The sequence below is a fragment of the Rattus norvegicus genome, chromosome 6 (assembly GCF_021556685.1).
Source record: "Rattus norvegicus strain SHRSP/BbbUtx chromosome 6, alternate assembly SHRSP_T2T, whole genome shotgun sequence".
Lineage (NCBI taxonomy): Eukaryota > Metazoa > Chordata > Mammalia > Rodentia > Muridae > Rattus > Rattus norvegicus.
In genome coordinates this window covers 96,822,150-96,841,269 of record NC_141539.1, presented here as the reverse complement: position 1 = coordinate 96,841,269, position 19,120 = coordinate 96,822,150, and the positions used below count along the sequence as shown (strand labels likewise).

The following is a 19,120-nucleotide window of genomic DNA, read 5'->3' as shown; positions in this document are numbered from 1 at the left end:
CTGTACCTGGGCAGCCTCCCTCCTTTGTACCTTTTCACACCATCCTGCTTCTAAGCCATAGCTGGAGTTCATCTCCTCTAGTAGGAGCACTTCCTCCAGGACATGCCAGTCAATCACAAGCCTCCAGGCTAGCCCCAGTCCAGCCCTTTCATCAGGTTCCTCTTTGATCACCACACTTATCTTGACAGGGTCCTGCTGAGGGAACTGGCTGCTCTCATTGCAGCATTGGAAAGCAGGGACTCTGGGTCACTATGACCTTGTGCCTTGGACACAATATTCGATACCCTAGCATGTGTTTGGTGAAGACTCACCAAAGGACCAGTTTGGAAGTAGCAGAGAGGTTCCCATCAGCCTGTGGAATGTCACATCAAACGGTAATAGAACATGAAAATAGAAGATAGCCTCACCTGGTCTACTCAGTCATTCTAAGGCCTGCCTCCTCGGTGAATTGGTGACCCTCCTCGACCACTTCCGGCTCCCACTGCATCGAGCCACTCAGGACATTTGGCTGCATGAAACTGAGTTCCTACCCTGGGCACAGATTGTGCCTGCTTCTTTGTGGTCACTCTCACAGAATCATGTTTATGCTGGTCAGAGCACATGCCAAAGGCACTCCTGGGCTTGAGGTCTGCACACCAGCAAAGTAGTGAAGAGGCTGGCGGGTATGGTGGGGAGCAGGTACTCACCGTCTCCACAGCTTTCAGGCCACTCCTCAAGGTGCTGATCTCTTTGTCCAGCTCAGTCATGCTGTTGGAGAGAGTGACATCTTAGCAGTCAGCTTCCAGGAGTAATACATTTGCTTGAGATAGTTCATGCTTGGAGGCAGGCATACGTTTAGCTTATAAACTGTATTTCTGGGACAGTGGGATGGCTCAGTGGGGAAAGGTGCTTGCTGCCAAGCCTGACAGCCCCAGTTTACTCCTAAGGACTCACACAGTAGGGGAAAACAGTTAGGACTCCCAAAGGCTGTCATAGAGCATACATATGTACACACATACATGTGTGTATGCACACATGCACACTAATAACTATGATAAAATAAAAAAATCCCTACCTTTCATTCTCAGACTCACAAAAGCTACAGCATTTAAAAAATGTAACTTATGTATATAATTTTAATTTTTCTGTACATTTTTTGTTTTCCTCTGCCAGCAGGTATATTTAAGTTAAAAATAGCAGAAGAAAAATGTCTCCCCAAAATATTTTATGTCTGAATCACAGAACACCTTTGCTTCAGCTAGTTGCAGTCTGTAGAAATGAGTGTTTGACACGTCTGGGTAAGAACCTCATTCAGGGGCTGGAGAGATGGCTCAGTGGTTAAGAGCACTGACTGCTCTTCCAGAGGTCCTGAGTTCAATTCCCAGCAACCACATGGTGGCTCGCAACCATCTGTAATAGGATCTGATTCCCTCTTCTGGTGTGTCTGAAGACAGCTACAGTGTATTTATAATAAATAAATCTTTAAAAAAGAAAAAGAAAGGAGAAAAGACCCTCATTCAGTCAGGACTCTGAAGCTCCCCATGACTGCAGCAGTGTGAAGTGTACTTAGCAGCAATCAGCAGGCATTTTCTGAGAGCTGTCCGGGTTTCTTTTCATTTTACTGTCTTCTTTGTTTTTAGTGGAGAAAGATTCCTGGGCCTTTCCTATGCTTTCTGTTTCACAGCTTTTAAACATTAAAGATTAAAGCTCAATTCTCACAACCCCCACCATATCAAAGAGCTTGCCAATAGTCCATTCACTCAAATAGATTAATTTCTTGTGTTACCTACTCTGTTTCTTATACCAAGGTCTACACACAGAGAGAACAAGCCCACTCATTCTAGGTGGTATATTCATAGCAAAAGGCGCAGCCTGTCAGAAGGGAGGGAGGAGAGTGTGGGAAGCTGCCTATTTCCATCTGAAACACAGCACAAGATTTGTAGGGAAAGTTTGGCAACTTCCCATTTTATTTTTAGTTTCTTGATTTGCATAAGGACTGCTTCCCATTAAAGGGCTGCTTGGTTCCAAGGAGTGCGCATCTGTGAAGATGACTGTTGGCCCCCTCACACGGAGACCTTCCAGACCTTCCATTTGCTTCCCCTGGAGTCCTCCTCTGACTCAGGGTTACCTGTGTTCGTTCAGAAGAGCTGCTCTTCAGAAGCATTCGTGAGACCAACCCTGTGGCCTCACAAGTAGGCAGGTGCTCTACCACTCGGCAGCATGGCCGGCCTTCGGTTTACTTTTGGTTGAGACGGTTGCACTAGGTTGTCCAGGCCAGCCTTGACCTCACTTTGTAGCCCAGGCAGGAATTGCACTTGCAGTCTGGCCTCTGTTTCCTGAGTCAGAGGCCAAGAGGCCTAGCTGTTAGCTATACTCTAAGAAGGTCAGGTTTTACACAGCAGGGCCATGGGTGTTCCGAAGGATACTACAACAGTATACATTCTCTAATGCCTTCGGATAATTTGGCTGTGGTTCAAACTTTCTATGCACAAAGGTCAGAGGGAAGGAAGGAGAGGGCCACTTCAAGCGTTTACACGTCAATGCAGTGCCAGCCGAGTGGGCTGCTCTGAAGTCCAGCTGGCAGGGCCGTCCTTGTACTTACTTCACTTTCGCTGCTTGAGGAATATCCCGCAACTCTTCGCTGAGATTCAGGACCTTGGGGTACTTATTCTCCACAATGGTTATTAGATAGTGCAAGAGGGTAATGTTCCTAAGATTGAAGAAAAGGAGAACATGCAATGTCATTAATATGGTTTATATATTCAGGGGCAAGGCCCGGCATACACTCAGAATTGGTAGCGTGGCGTGAGAACAGTTGTTGAACCCATCAAGGAGAGCAGCTGTTTGCAAGTCTAGAACAACTCGCTGCTGTGGTTTTCGGTGATGCTCACTTAAGGTTTCATGCACAGGGCGCCCATTCCAGAGCAGATGCTTCAAGTGTACCGTGACTGCCATCACGTCTGTAGCATCCCTGCAGCTGTGAAATCACTTCTAATTTTAGCAGCTCTTCAGCTCTTAACTTGATGACCCTTAGTAGGTATAACAGCTGTTGGTGCCATTTTCCTGTCTGGTGATGACAGGATTGAACCTTGACTGACCTAGATCGGGAAAGGGGGTGTCTGATAATGGTATCAGGCAAAGCCGTGTTAGTCTGGTCCCGCTGTCACCAATTCTACTGCACATCATAGTCACCTGGACTCCAGATGCCTGGGCCAACACCATAATTGGGATGAGGTGGGGCCAGGCATGGATATTTGTTGAAATTCTCTGGTAAGTCTGGCTTAGACAAAGAGCTACTCATCTGTCAAAGTTGTGATGGTTACAGGTATACAAATACATTTTTAGTAACATTTCTACAATCTAGGCAGTTTGTAAGTTTACAAGGTGAAGCCGCTATTCCGCAGCCACCTGCACCAAAGCGAATCAGAGTTGCCCAACAATTTTTTTCCCATAAAATGTAAAGCATTTCCAGTGCTCTGTGGCTTTACCTGACAACACAACCCTGTTCCCAGGTCAAGGGCTCAAGTAGGTTTTTTTTTCCCCCTTATTTTTGTTCCTATCAGTATTTAGAAACGTTTCCACTAAAGCAAAACAGTGGCCAATACTTCTGGCCTCTCAGGATTCTGTGAGCTTGCTACATCTTATTATTGAAGTTTTACTGTTTATAGAACCTACCTCTCTGTCCTGAGCTTCTCTTTTAAGGGCTGAAAGTGGAAACGAAACACCACTAACTGTCACAATAATGCTATTTTCTTCATTATTTTAGAGAGATGTTTTTTTTTTTTTTTTTATTTAGAGAAATCTCCACTAACTTAATTGGACTATTTAATGTTTTTAGAAATTAAACCCAGACAAGGCTTCCACATGTCTTTGCTGTCCAAATAACACCTCATTTGCCCAAAACCACTTGAGAGTGAACAGCTGAACAGCCACACATCTGGATGGTCCTGGTGGCTACTGAATCAGCCTCTTTGTGCTGACTGCACGGTCACGTGTATAGTTGACTCAAGTGAATGCATGACTGCTCCCTGGCCAACCACTCCACTAGGGCATTGTACCTGCTGGGAACTACCTTCATTCAGAAGCAGTCAGAAGAGAAAAAAGATTGGAAATAAGTTTTATTTATTCTTTTGAGAAAACTTGTTTGTGTAAATTCTATAGTCACTTTAATAAGCAGACACCATGTAAGTACCAAATTATCAGAAGGCGAAGGATGGGTGGATACTGACTTTGCATGCGTTTGGGTGCATGCATGCATTGTGGGAAGGTGAAGAGATGGTGTCCTTTCAAAGACAGCTGCTCTTTATATGCAAATAAGAGGGTGCAGGTCCCCATAACAGCCTGCAAACAAGATCCCACCCCCAACCCTTACCCCCTCACCCCCCCCCCCCCCACTCCCAAGTGGGAAAAGCACAGCACTGTGGAGACCTGCAGATCAGGGGTTAAATCCTCGACCAGGCTGGGGGGGGGGGGGTGGGACAGCAAAATGAGCCACTTGACATTGCTTTGGTTTTCTTATCTGACAACTCCTGGTAAGTAACTTGGCCCTGCCACTGACAAGCTATTGTGACAATCAAATGTGAAAGTGGTCCAAAAAGCACTGGGGGCTCCCGCTAAGGAAAGGACAGCGGGGTTTTATATAACACAACAGCACTCTGTCTCCATGATGTAAAAATAACAGCTTAACACATGGCTTGCTTCTTTTATCACAGACCAAGGGCTGCTGTACGCTATGGGCTGCTTGCTATGCACTATGCTTCACTAACCCTATAGGAAATATAGGGCAAGAAGTCTCATTAGTGAGGAGTAATTGGGGCGAGCGGTCCGTCATGCTAAAAGGATTTGGTTCTGAGAAGCTTTACCTTAGGAAGAATTGTGCAAGTTCCTTTGAAGCCAGTGAGAAGCTCAGAGAAACAAAGCTCTTGGGCAAACGAGGGTTAATGTGCGTGATGACCCTACCTGCTCAGGACACTAGGAGCTGGCACCTTAGCACTTCTAAGCAGACTGTTTACCTCAGCTGTGGTGCTGTGCACATCCTAGGACAGACACATCTTAATGAGCCTCGGGATGTGCAGCTAAATGCGACTACCTTCACAAGGCTGTTAGACCAGCCTGGCGCTGAGACATTCCCCGGCTGTCCAGTTTCTCCTCTCTCTGAAACACAGTTCTCTGTGGAGGGGAGAAACTACAGAGGTCACGAGACCTCCAGAGCAGGAAGGGCTGTGACTTGGTTTTGGCTGTGTAGAGGTCCATCAGTGGCTTCTCTTTAGTATGATACACTATACTTAAAAGTTTAAAAACTTTACATTTATTTATTTACTTAATTTTGGTGTGTATGTGTGTGTACGCACCTGAAATAGCATGTATGTTTGGGTCAGAAGACAACTCGTGGGAGTCAGGCCCTCAGTCTTGGGGAAAGCACTCTTACCCACTGAGGCACTGCACCAGCCACACGAGTTAGTTAGCTACCTTGGAATAGATCAGTGGTTCTTATCTGAGGGTTGAATATCAGATATTTACATTACAATTCATAACCAGAAAATTACAGTTATGAAGTAGCAACAAAATAATGTTATGGTTGGGGGTCAACATAACAGGAAGAACATATGAGGGAGTTGAGAACCACTGGACTAGACAGTGTCCCTATGCAGAGAAAATAGATGAAGGACCCAGGAGCCTGAGGGCTGCCTCTGCTTGTGAGAGGAACGGAAGAGCAGGAGCGTGGTCAAAAGCCCAAGGCTGCAGGGTCCAGGTGGGCAACTCACACACTCAGAGCACCCAAATGCCCCAAACGATGGAGGGGCACACACTTACTTGTCAATACTGGATTTTGTATCTGCAATCTTGTTGAGGCTGGAGATCTTGAATCCATATGCATTGCCTCTTTGTCCTTTATTCATATAATTTCCAAAAGCCAGAACCACCTCCAGGAGCTGCTTGAGGGCACTGCTCCTGAGTACCTCCTCTGAGCTGGAGCGGATCGCTGTGGAGCAAGATGCCCAGAACACACTGGTTATGGCTAAGGCTTTCGGCCTCTCTGTCCTAGAGCAACACATCTTAACAGACACTCGGGGTCACTACACTGTGACCAAGCACTTTCGAAACATGCAGATCAGAAAGCACAGCTAACAGCTGCCATGGCAGGAGGTGCCAGAGAGAATGGAAGACTTCCTTTCCTTTCCCAGCCCTTCTCAGGACTGACTCCCCAACCGTAAGCACTTAGGAACAGAACAGACAGCAGAGCAAGTCTGTTTCCAGCCTTCCCTTGCAAACTGCATTGCCTCTTGTGAGTCCGATGAGTGAATGAGTCTGCTGACAGAACTGGTCGGTTGTTGTGCATGGTTCGCCGGTGTTACATCAGGAGTTGGAACTCACGATTCTGACTCCACTGTACGTTCTGTAACTGATCTTTAGTGTCATCCACATCTCAAACATAGCAGCCTAAACTCCACCCTTAGAAAATCCTAGGAAGGCACGGCTACGAGAATGCTAATTATAGGCTCCACGCTAGGAGTGGCAAATTCATTCCTTAGCCATGTTCATGTGGTCAAAACCCCAGTCCCTAGGAGAAGCTCAGGCCATGTGCAGGAGCTCCAGGCCCCAGGCCAGGCCAGGGTGTGCAAGACAGAGACCTTATATGACCATCCATTGGCATTTCAAAAGAAGCAGTTGTTTACTTTGGGCTCTTGAGACAAACAATATTTCCTGCTAAGCGGTCTGACCTTACCTTCTACTTTGGGCTTCACTTCGGCCACACGCTCTGCAAACTTCTTTTTGAAGTACAGTGATTGCAGTCGTTGCTGGTAATGATTAATTCTGTAAGAGCAAGGTGGGTTGATTAGCACTCAGTATGAGGGCCCATTTCTCTCGAATCAGCATGGGGTATTTGGGTGACTGCCTAGGGCCCTTCACTTCAAACTTCCCTCAGGGTACCCATGGCTCTTGTGAAAACAGAGGAGATGAAAGGATTCAAAATGTAGACTCTCCACTTCCCCCACTTCTCTCAAGACTCTTAACTTTTCACAGTCTGGCCTTTGGCAAGGCTACAAAGACTTGTCCCAATCATACAGTCCTCATTCTCATTCCTGAACCTTTTGCTTTACAATCAGCTGGCTAAGCTAGTCTCCCGAAGGCCAGCAAGCTTAGCCTTCCAGATAGCGCTGAGAGGAGCCAGGGAACTGCTAGCCTCTATCTGTAGGGAAGCTACAAGAGCCTTGCTGCTCCTTGGGGTTGGGGGTGGGTGGGGTGTTGCAGCGTTCCTTCTCATGAAGCTTCTGAAACTCATGTTTAACCTGCTCATTACAGAAGGTCCAGGGGTCAGCTTCCTTTCTAATACCACCGTGTAACCCCCAAAGACCTAGGTTTGCAGCCCAGATATGCCTCTTAGTAGGTGACCCTGAGTGAGACCCATCTGGGATTCCTTTCTCCTGTGGGTAGATGAAAACATACTTCTCTTCTGGAAGTCTCTACAGTCAGGGATGAGAAAACACTTGTAAAGATCTGGACATGCTTGAGAAGCAACAACTACTTCTGGTAGTCACTAGCTTGCCTACACTGAGGGCTGCAGGGCATAGCGTCGAAACCCCAAAGTTTTCTTTTCTTCAGCAGTAGTCTCCGAAATGGCTAGTTGTGTGGGAATAATACAGAACTAAACCTGACCACAGCAGGAATGGAGAATGAGGGGCAGACTCCCCTTGGCAGTATCTACAGGCTCATGGCACTGAGGGGAAGAGCTCTGCCTCAGGGGCTACTGGTCCTTCTCTAGTATGGAATCAGTTCACTCGACCTGGAATGGCAAAGAGACTAAGCTCACATGCCAAACCCAATTACAGAGCAGTGGCTGCCCCAGGGGGTTTCTGGAAAAGGGTTCAGAAAGCTTGCTAAGGCTCCATGGGAGACTGTCATGACTGATTAGTGATGTTTGCCTGTGTCTTACTCATTGCCAGAACCTGTGATCCCACTTCCTCCTATTTTTCAACAAACTTGTCATCTCCCTCTAATTTATAATACACCTGAGATGTCAAGGTATTAGATGCTGATACTATCAAAGCGTTGGTGAGAATGACTATGATTGGATCCAGGGAACACTATAGCACGATAAGACTGGAGCACAGGGGCCCAGAGGCCTACAGGACAGCTGTGAGGATGTTTGGATGCTGGCTCATTGGGACAAGAACTCCCCCACAAGTGAGGAACACATTCCACACAGCTCATATTTGGAAAGATTTTACAACTAAAAAATGCTGCCAGACAGGTGACTGGCTCAAGCTGTTCATCTTGAACTGAGGTTTAGTAATTCCCTTACTGAGGCAAAGGGGATGTTTCATGTCCAGTGTCTTCCAACTCACCTGCTCATCTCAAACAGGAAGCGATCAGCCTTGGCCATCCGGTCCAACTCATGTTTATGTTCTTCTAGCAGGTCAATGTCGCTTTTCTCAGGCACGAATTTCAAAAGCTGAAAGTGCACGTGCACGAGAATTAAAGCAGAGGGTTAGAAAAAGTCTCTGTGGTAGGCTTTTATTCTTTCAGCTAAACATGAAATTTTAATTTTTTTTTCTTAAGTTACAAGCACTGCCAACTGGCGAGCAAGGCATAAGGAATGGTTATTTAGATGTTGACCTGATAGCTGTTTTAAATTGATCTGAGAATCATTTTCCATTCAGATAAGGACTGGTGACAATTCCCACCAGAATCTACTTCATGTGGATGCCCTGGTGGGACCCCAGAGAGTAAACCCTGTCATCAGAAGAGCATGAGTTCCAGAGACATTCAGTAACCTCGGCCGGCATGGCAGAGCAAGTGTGCGTAGTTGACAGGAACCTTGGTTCTCTGAATCCCAGAGTTCTACACACTATCTTACTGTACCATGGTGGGATGAATAATTACATTGTGTTTTTCATTCACCTTGCTTACTTTTTCTATTTCTTTAATCCCATCTTCCTTACTGATCCTCGTAGAGCTCAATGAAGGAAACAGTGGAAACTGTACTGTTTATTCCACATTTTACTTTGGAGGATGAGAATGAGAAGTGGAAGAAACAGCAGTGATACCGAAAGTTGAAAAGCTACTTCCTGTGCAGTCTGGCTGCCATTCAAAGTGCACACATTTGTGTACATTTGTGTCTGCAGGGGATTGGGTATGCATGTTATTTTCTAGATCCAGTTCTTTTTTTCCTCCCCCAAATTGAAATGATACCTTCCCTTAACAAGGTGCTCCTTTGATAGATTTTCAGACATTTGTTGGAATCTTTAAAAGGCAGCTGGTTTGGGGCTACCACAGAGAGAGAGAATGGGAATTGCAGAGAAGGCATCTTTGGGAGGTGGCATTCAGTTGAGAATATGTTCAGGGCTGGAGGAAACCAGTACCCAGGGAATGGGGGTGGGAGGAAGAGGAGCCCATGAGGGGCACTAGAGGTTCAGTTGGAGAATCCTGGGTAGCATCACAGGGCCAAGGCAAGAAGGCTTCACTATGGAGTAAGCAGCCATTGATGTCAGACATCAAGACCAAGACAGAGAACTGCCAAGTGTCCTCTGGCTTGGGCAGCAGGGAGGCTGTGAAAGTCCTCAGCAATCAGGCTTTTTTAAAAAAATTTCTTTTAAAGATCTATCTATCTATCTATCTATCTATCTATCTATCTATCTATCTATCTATCTATCTATCTATCATGTGAGTACACTGTAGCTGTCTTCAGACACACCAGAAGAGGGCATCGGATCCCATTACAGATGGTTGTGAGCCACCATGTGGTTGCTGGGAATTGAACTCAGGACCTCTGGGAGAGCAGTCAGTGCTCTTAACCACTGAGCCATCTCTCCAGCCCAGCGATCACAGTTTTAAGGAGGGGAAGAGACAGACGACAGCGGGCTAATGCGTGAACAGGAGGATACAGATCAGCTTTCATACACTCTGACTGTGCTAGGAAGAGAAGGCAGTGATGCTGTGTATGTGCGCTCACTGAAGACTGACACTTGGTCAGCTGGGGCTGAGGCTGAGGCTAAGGGTGGGAGTAGCCATCCCAGATGGGCTCCTGACAAAAGGAACAGCTGCACCAGGGAACAAGGACAGCTCCCTTGCCTCAGGAGGTGGAAGGGAAGAGAAAGGAGAGCATATGTCAAGGAGTGGAGCAAGGCCTGCTGGCCAGGTATGCTGCTTTCTAGGCATTTCTTTCCCCAGGTTCAAATGGCGACCCTGAACAGGACATGTAGCTTCATGCTCTGTGCATAGGGGACATTGTAGGGCAAGGAGGAGAGAGCGAGATGAAGGGTGTTCCTCTTCATTTTATTTTGGAGTTTTATCTTCTGAGGTAGGAAGCCCCCTTCTACTCCAGACATCTTTTCTCCAGTTTGCCAGGATTATAGCTGGTCTGTGATCCAGAAAAGGCCATGTATCTGTGACTTCCAGAGCACAGGAAGAGGCATGTGCCCCACCCCTCCACCCCGGTCCCCTGGCAAGTAACTGGCTGCACGTGGATGTTTTCCAGAGGGTGTAGCTAGGAAAGCACCTGGGAACTGATAGCCTCCGGGGAAGAATGGTTCACCGACCTCAGCTACAGCCTTAGCCCCATGGTCACCAGCGACAGGCAACATGGACTGCATGTGGCCTTCATGCTGCTCCACCCAGGGGTAAGGGGATGCTGGGAGAGACATGTGTCTTGAAGAGAGGTATGTGGAAGAACACCAGACGGAGGGACATTACGATTCGGAGGGAAAGAGGAGAGAGAGCGTGGGAGCTGAGCAGAGAGCGAGGAGCTCACAGAATTATCAGGAGAGACCAGGTCAAAATGTCCCTGGCCAGATGCTGCATCAGTGGACAGATTTTCTTCCTTGTTTCTTTGGAGTGTGTCTTATTTGCACTGCAAGCCCTTTTGGCAGGCTTTGCGATGCTTTCCCTCAATGGGCATTCTGCTGGATGCAGTTCCATAGTACATAGACCCTGGAGAATTAGAGGCATGTGACTTTGTGGATAGAGGCAAAGGACAAAAGGGTCAAAGCAGCTTCACATGGTTTGTCACTGCTGGTAGTGACCTGACAGTGGGGTCACCTGGAAGCTGGGGCAGCCGTGCAGTGAGGGGAGAAGAACAAAAGGGATCTGGAAACATCCCTGCTTGGGAGAATACTTTAAACTGTGCATCCACAGAGAACCATGGGAGACATGAAGAAAAAAAATCATTAACATTTTGAAAATTAAACCGAATGTTTAAAAAGCAGCTTGAAGAGTTGTTCCACTGGAATTGTGAGGTTGTCACCCAGGACAAGTCCAGCCACAGGTCTGTCTTGCTTGGAAGCTGTTGCCACCATCAAAAGTGCACACAGAGACAGAGGGGCAATCTATGAAAAGTGGACCTGAAACAGCCCTTTCTACACTCAGAGCTGAACATGCTCAGCCTGTAGTCATGGTTGCTGGTACCCATGGCTGACCTTCAGTGGACCTGGCTCTGACAAACACAGACCTTTAACCTGATCACCGAAACTCAGATTCTGTCCCAAGGACAAGGGAGTGGGGCGGGGTGGGGGGTGGGGGAATAGCCAGCCTTAAAGCACTTTGAGATGGCCACCACAGTGCTCAGAAACCTTCAAGTTTTAAGGGGTCAGGGTGACAGAGACAGATAAGCAGCTTTGGGACAGTCGGAGTGGCTGGGCAGAAATGCTCCAGAACGAGTCACCACTGGCTGCTTTCCATTCAGGGACCTGGCATTTGCTGCCATCTATGACACAAGATGGCAGACATGAATAGAGGCATGACTTAGCTCTAAGTGAGGAGATAGCTCTCTTACCATAGGACCGGTAGGGCTGCTTACAGCAGGCGGCTGTGCTGGGATTAATAGTGGCTTTTGTGCTTGTGGGAATGCTGAACCAAGATGCAAATTTAGTAATTAATAGTTTGCAGCGTGGTTTTTGTTCTCAGAGTGCTTGTGGGATCTTCAACACTCCCTCAAAACACCTTTCCCACACGCTCAGCAGATTTGTATGAGATAGTAAGACAGTCGGTGACCTGAAGCCTGAGGGACAAAGTCCGAGAAGGGTGGACCCCAGGCATTTAGTAGACTTGCTTCAGGATTTCATTTCATTTTCATTTATGAAAGAGAGACAGAGTGGGGGAGGGAGAGAAAGCACGACTGACATGTGACGTGGGTGCCTTTAGACAGCAGTAAGGGTGCTGGACCTCCTTGAGCTGGAGTTACAGGTGCTGTGAGGCACTGAGTCACTCTACATGGGGACTGGAAATGAACTTGGGTCTTCTAGAAGAGCAGTGCTCTTAAGCCCTGAGCAAACTCCCTATCCACTGTTGACAGCCTATGACATTCCTCCTCCAATTTTTCTGAGAAACAATGAGAGTAAGAGTCCTTTAAAGCAATGTAATTCAGAGATGAGAAAATTATCTGCTAGCAACAGTAGGTTTTCCCAGAATCCTCTTGGCTGCTGAAAGTCTGCTACTACCTGGGCTCTGAAAGCTGTGTGGCAGCTCACCTGTTCTAACATGTCCTTGGGCAGGTCCTCCTGTTCATCCATTGTTAGAATTGCTCGCTTGATTTCGTCATTGGATAACTTCAACCTGGAGAAGGCATATTTTATTTTGTTAACAAGGATTGTTACACTTTAATACAAGACCACTCACGCTGCTACACCAGCTGCCGGTTTTCAAGTATGGATTTTCTCAAATTCTCGGCAAAAGCTTATTTCCTGACAACACAGGAAACTAAAAATAGGATTTTGAAGCAGCGTAAACATTCTTTCAGGGCTCTGTAATGTTCTGCTGACATGGGGACAAGCTGCCATGTTCTATCACTAGTTTCCTCAAGGAACGTGAGAGATGAGGAAAGTGGTCTTCTCATACCCAACATCCACTCAACCCCTGACCTCATTGTATGCCAGAGCAGTTCCGGGTATGCTGCAAAAACAGATTTTGACAAGCTTAGAAGCCATATAGGCGAGTGAGGAGTTGAATGCATTAATATACAAAGCGAAATACATGATCACTTTCTAGGCCAGGGATTTTCACACATTTAATTTTATTTAATTTAAATTTGAGGCTAGGCAATCAGGGGCAATGCTGTTTGATTACTGCTCACTGGCTGGTGCAGGAGATGTAACTTGGAAGGGATCTTTACCCTTCTATGGAACCCTCTATGCATTCACTCAACCTTGCAGCTTGTGTGGGAGATGGGTTGAGCATGTGTTTCCTATCATAAGAGTCTTGCTGTTGATAGCCCAACCCTCCCAACAATTAGAGTCACCGTGGAGGTAAGGATATGTGCCCCAGTTCTTTTTCAAGGGTCTGGTGCTGTAACATATAGTGATGGATAAGAATGCTTTGGGAGGGGGCTGGAGAGATGGCTCAGTGTTTAAGAGCACCGACTGCTCTTCCAGAGGTCATGAGTTCAATTCCCAGCAACCACATGGTGGCTCACAACCATCTGTAATGGGATCAGATGCCCTCTTCTGGTGTGTCTGAAGACAGCGGCAGTGTACTCATATATAATAAATAAATAAATCTTTAAAAAAAAAAAAAAAAGAATGCTTTGGGAAGTGACAATAACCACACCCAGTAAATGCCAAAATGTCCACTAGACAAGTATAATCCCCCTTATCCCCTCACCTGGGCCGCGGCGCCACATTCACTCCTGTGCTGGGTAGAGACAGACTGCCCCTGCAGACTCCTGCAGGCTGTTTCAATCCCGGCACAATCACTACTTCTCAAGCATGTGCACCAGCACACAGCAGGAAATCCACATCATTAAGTGGAACGATTTAGCCAAGTTGGTCTGGGTGACCAACAGAATACAGGAGGTCTGTACAGCACCAGATCACCTCTGTCGAGGCCAGTCCTGGATTTTAGGACATTACAGGCTCTTGAGTCAGTAAAGTGCCAGTACCATAGTGTGGGCACACAAAGCAAAGGAGACCAGCCTGCTAGGAAACGCCTACGGTCACCGCCAGAAGAGCCTCGCTTACCACTTCACTATCACTGGGTGTGTGCATCGCTGAGTGCCACAGCACGTATGTGGAAGGCAGAGGAGAACTGCGGGGATGGTTCTCTCCTTCACGGTGTGGATCCCTGGGACTGAATGCTAGTTCTTAGGCGCATCGCGGGTAAGTTACCCACTGAGCTATCTTGAGAGGGTGGGGGCAGTTCTGCTCATAGGAGAAAACTAAATGAGCTCTGTGCCTTTTCACACCAGTCTGAGGAAACTGTTTTGAGCCTTTCGTGAGAACAATGCTCAAAGCCCTGGGCTTGAATTTCACTAGGTACCCAGATGGACGGAGTCTGAGGCTGCTTGTCTTTGAAATTGTATATATTTATACTCCTCAATTTCCAGAGGCTGTCTGGACTAAACTTCCTCTCAACGTGGCCCACAAAGAGACAGGAGACTTAATGAAAAGTCCTTAAGAAAATTTATGTGTTAATGGAACACCATGCACGTGGCCTGCTGGATCAGACAAAGAAACCCTACCTCAGGAGTAAGGCGGGGAGAGTACCTGCCCCCCAGCATGGCTCTCAGTCTTCGAAGTTCTTGGTGTCATCTGTCACCCTCAGAATGAGCCTTTAATCTCTGTAATTTAAGGACCCTACTGATTCTAGCCTGTTCACTGCTCTTAGAGCTTGGCAGTGCTCTTGGTGTTCTGCCGGGTGACAACTCTTCTTGAGGCGTCTGCTTCCACTGCCCGATCTTGGCAGGAAACAAACCAGCCACCTTAAAATAGAATTTACTCCAGCTTGCTTTACTTGGGTATTTAAAACTTTGCCTGGAGAATCGGAACATTGAGGGGTAATTAGAACAAGCTAGGGATAGACAGCTAGATCAAGCCTCTCATCAGTGGGTGTAAGTCAGATCCTCCTACTTAATAAAGGAGCTTTTTGTAGTTTATGATACCCAGGTTGCCATGTCAAGAGAGGAACGGGAAAAGAACAGCTGTACTCAGGAAGTGGTCATTCTGCAATATAGACCCCACTTGAGTGAGTGTCTGTCTGTCTGACTGTCTCCTTCCTTCCTCCCTTCCTCCCTCCCTTCCTTCCTTCCTTCCTTTCCTTCCTTCCTTCCTTCCTTCCTTCCTTCCTTCCTTCCTTCCTTCCTTCCTTCCTTCCTTTTTCATGGTGTAGGTAGAGATGCCTGTTTTGGTGATTAAAGCAATCTGCATTTTAAACTGCTACATGCCATTCATATACAGACAGTAGAAAAAGTTGCTTACGCTACTGAGGAACTATTATAATAAAAAATAATTAAACTGGATTTTAGTATATGTGCTGCCGAAGCGAGCACTAAACTGGATTTTAAAACATAAACACATGGGAGACAAGTTCTTAATGGCTTCTGATTCTGAGGTACACCATGGCCATTCCATTCTCCTCATACATGTGATAGGCAGGGTACTGCTGTCCCTCCATTGAACAACTTCTCTTCCTTCTGCTCTTACGAGCGAGCGTCAGGTGACCACAGTCACTTAAGCTGTAAATACCTACTTAGCAGGCACAGCAGTCACCTGCTTTGGGTTCTAAGCCAGGTGGGCAGCCGGTTCCCCTTACCTAACTTCTGCAGCACATACGGACACTGTAAAGGCTATCCAAATACTGGGGTATGCATGTATTTGAAGACACAACATAGAGAATATGCCAGAGCCTTTCATTGCCATAGGTGTTGGTGTAATGATTCTGTGACATAAGTCCTCCATCAACAAGAGAACAGATGGACAGACAGCTGCCTTCACAAGGGAAATAAGCAGGGAGAAAAGGCACTGCATGTGCGGAAAGTCAGAAAATCTTGACATAATTTTTGATATATTTCTGGTTGTCCCTAAGTACAAAATGAAATACCAATTCCTACCAAAGGCTTCTCAGTTCTGTCAGTTCTGGCCCCCACATGTCTTACCAGGACAATAGAAAGAGAATCCTATCCAATGTTCCCTTGTAACCAATGCTCGATCCTTCTTACCTTACACTTCAAACTAAGCAAACTTAAAACCATATTAAAACACACTGCTCTCCTTGGGAACAAACCCCATTCTCTGATGCTATCATATATAAATGACCATTAGCCAAGCAGTGACCATGGGGGCTTCATGCATGTGAGGTTAATTCTCATTAGCCCACTGCAGAACTACTGTGGCCATGATCCTCACTCTATAGTTATGACTTGATTATGGCTGACTTGACCCCTAAAAGGCCCAAGACTGAACGTGAAGCTTTCCTGCCGGGCTTCACTGACTACAAATGCCCATCCCACGGTCACCTTTTACAGCAGGGTTTGGCTTTACTAGTGTGAAGTCTGCTTAGAACTGCCTTCCTTACTCTCCAACATCTCCAGTGCACACACTTTGAGACACACTTTCTCTAGCAGTCCTGCTAGAGCTTCTGTCTCGTATGACCGAGCTCTCTGTTCTTCAGTAAGGACACTCACTGCAAGCCCTGAGCTGTGCACCTTCTCTCTAGTAACAGTGTTCTGCTCCAGTCAGCCTCGAGCTGTCAAAGGCAGCAGTGTCATTCGATTTGCTTTCTTCACTGTGATTAACTACTTGTTGTGAAGATGTTGAAGGGAGCAGGGACACATGTCACTTCAGATGCTGTGATTCATGGTCTCTTATCCCTATCATTATGGGCCCATTGTGAGGCAGAGCATCATGGTAGGGAGAGCAGAGCTAAGCAAAAGGCTCGTGTTGGGATGGGACTGGGAAGGAGCAAGATAGACAGGAAGGAGCCAGAGACACGATATGCCCTCACAGATGTACCCCAGTGGCGTCCTTCCTCCAAGTGTCCATTCCCCTAGTTTACACCCACATAATCCAATTATGCATCCATCAATGAATGAATACATTGTTATGTTCAGAGCTCTTGAGATCCAATCCCCTTTTACAGTCCAGCTCTGAGCTGTGCACTGGGGATTAACTCTTCAACCATCTTAAGGGGAGAGCAAAACCCACAGCACCACCGTAAATTCTGGTGTAGAGGCACCCAGAACAGTAGCGTGCAGGCAAATGCCCCACGTTCTACTGTCTTAAGAAGTACAGACATGCTTTTGTGCATACCCTGCTGCAGCAAGTCCCTAACTGCTTTTTGTATATAATAATGAATTGCCCAGGAAAGACAGATTAAAATCTCCTAACTCGAGAAATTGAAATAAACCACAAATTAAAATGAATCCAGTTTAACTTCTTTTACTTTTACCTCAGCAAATATCTTGGCCACATAGGAGGTTTTAACAACTATTACCAAATGAGAAAACATGCACTGACATCCCGAAGGAGAGAAGGGCTCTGACATGGCTAACATGAAATCACTTACTGAGACTTGAAGTTACATTGCTAGCCTTACCATACCATTATGTTGTGCTCACTATAGTAATCTATTAAGAATTTCCATAGGCAGTCTAACTAGGTTCCAGGCAAACTGTCTTGGAGAGAAAAAGAGAATGTTTATACACATGCAGGGCTGTATTACTTTACCTTAGGCTCTGTGACGTTTGAAGTATCGGTATTTACACATCCCAGATACAAAATAATTCCTTTGATAATGGGTTGGGAAATTGGCCAGAGAGAGTTGTAACCTTCTCTGTAGCCTGCGTAATTATCCTGGCTGGCACTGAGCACTGGGATACGTTCTTTAGGAGGAATGAGGTCTCAGTTTGTACTCTCCAAGCATTTCAACACCATAGAAATTCAGAGTCATGTCTCTCTTTGTCAAGTGTTGTGTTGAAAGTGCTCTGGACAGCAAAGACACAGCATAGAGGCAGAGGGATTCAGGTTGTGACAAAACAACATCTTGAGGAGGTGTCTCAGAAGTAAAAAGGACCAATGCTTGATTCTCGGCACCCACATATGGGCTCACAAACATTCAGCATTACATTTCCACGACATCTGACAGCCTTTTCTGACTTCCATGGGCACGAGGCACGCACAAGGTACACAAACATACGTGCAAGCAAAAACAGTCAAACACACAAGATCTTTAAAAAAATACCACAACCAAACATACACCTTTCCCCAACTCTTCACTTACATTTCTAATTAGAAATGTTATTTGGGAAATAGTAACAACATAAATATATGCATCATGGAAGAAAGTAAATAGACACTCTAGTGGTGTCAACGTAAGGCAGAACCTTTATCTAACTCAAGCATGGCTCATGGTGGAAAAGTGAGGCTAAGGGGCTGGCCATTTCTATAGCTTCCACTCAGAGCACAGATGAAATGGGTGGTTCATGTTACCTTACAAGTTGTATTAAAATTCAAGGATCTCATGAAGGTTCAAGTTCTCTTTCACTAAAGGAAACACTTGCTCCTTGAAGTAATAATATACACCCAGCCAACAATTAGGCTTCTATGCTGAAACCAAGCAGCAGCTCTTTGTGTTCAAAGAAACTCAGTCTATGGCTAGTTCAGTAATAAGGGCTTCTACTTTTCATATTAGCTCCCTCCAAGAGTCACCTTACACCATCCCGGTGCATACACACCATTCTTCCCACCAGCCCAGTGCACACATGCCATTCTTCCCACCAGCCCAGTGCACACAGGCCACCTTCCCAGTCTGCAGCTTATCCTTTTAGGTCCCACTGTCAGCATCATTTGTGTCTTCCCGCACCTCTTAGCATTAGTTGTCATTGCTTAACGACATACCACAAAGCTACCTGAAATGTAGAATGACCTACAACATTGCCTGAAGTTGCAATCAAGATTCAGGCTCCCAGTTTCTTTTTTCACTTCAAGTTCTAAGGTCTTAGAATTTACAAGTTATAAGAAAGATTTCTGAACAAGGCTGAATTAGCATTTCACTGAGATTTACATATCTTTATAAAACAAAGATGTTCAAAAGGAGAATGAACTCATGTAATGTTGAAATATAAAAAGGTGACATTAGAAAGCAAAATAGAGCCAAGAGGGTACACGCCTTGAGTCCCAGCACTCAGGAAGCAGAGGCAGAAGCAGAAGCAAGTGGTTCTCTGTGAGTTCAGGGCCAGCCTGGTCTACAAAGTGAGTCTAGGACAGCCAGGGCTCTATTAAACAGAGAAGCCATGTCTCCAAAGACAAAACAAAACAAAACAAAAACAACAACAAAAAACCAAAAAACAAACTAGAGAAGCAGGAACACAGCTCCTGACTCTGTGACAGTGTGACTCAAGGGCTAAACTATGTCCATAACTAAGAGATGTCAA

General features: G+C 46.1%; 1 protein-coding gene across 10 annotated transcripts in view; it reads right to left on the bottom strand.

The window, feature by feature from the left end:
* Positions 1–19,120, bottom strand: part of Daam1 (dishevelled associated activator of morphogenesis 1) — a 160,577-nt gene that overhangs the window by 9,062 nt on the left and 132,395 nt on the right. For all 10 annotated transcript variants that reach the window (XM_087553227.1, XM_087553229.1, NM_001433961.1 and 7 more), the window contains 6 exons: positions 12,447–12,531; positions 8,328–8,434; positions 6,707–6,795; positions 5,794–5,962; positions 2,582–2,689; positions 687–747 (listed from right to left, as the gene is read on the bottom strand). In XM_087553227.1, the coding sequence (XP_087409353.1) occupies positions 687–747; positions 2,582–2,689; positions 5,794–5,962; positions 6,707–6,795; positions 8,328–8,434; positions 12,447–12,531 (619 nt within the window). The remainder of the gene's footprint in view (positions 1–686; positions 748–2,581; positions 2,690–5,793; positions 5,963–6,706; positions 6,796–8,327; positions 8,435–12,446; positions 12,532–19,120) is intronic.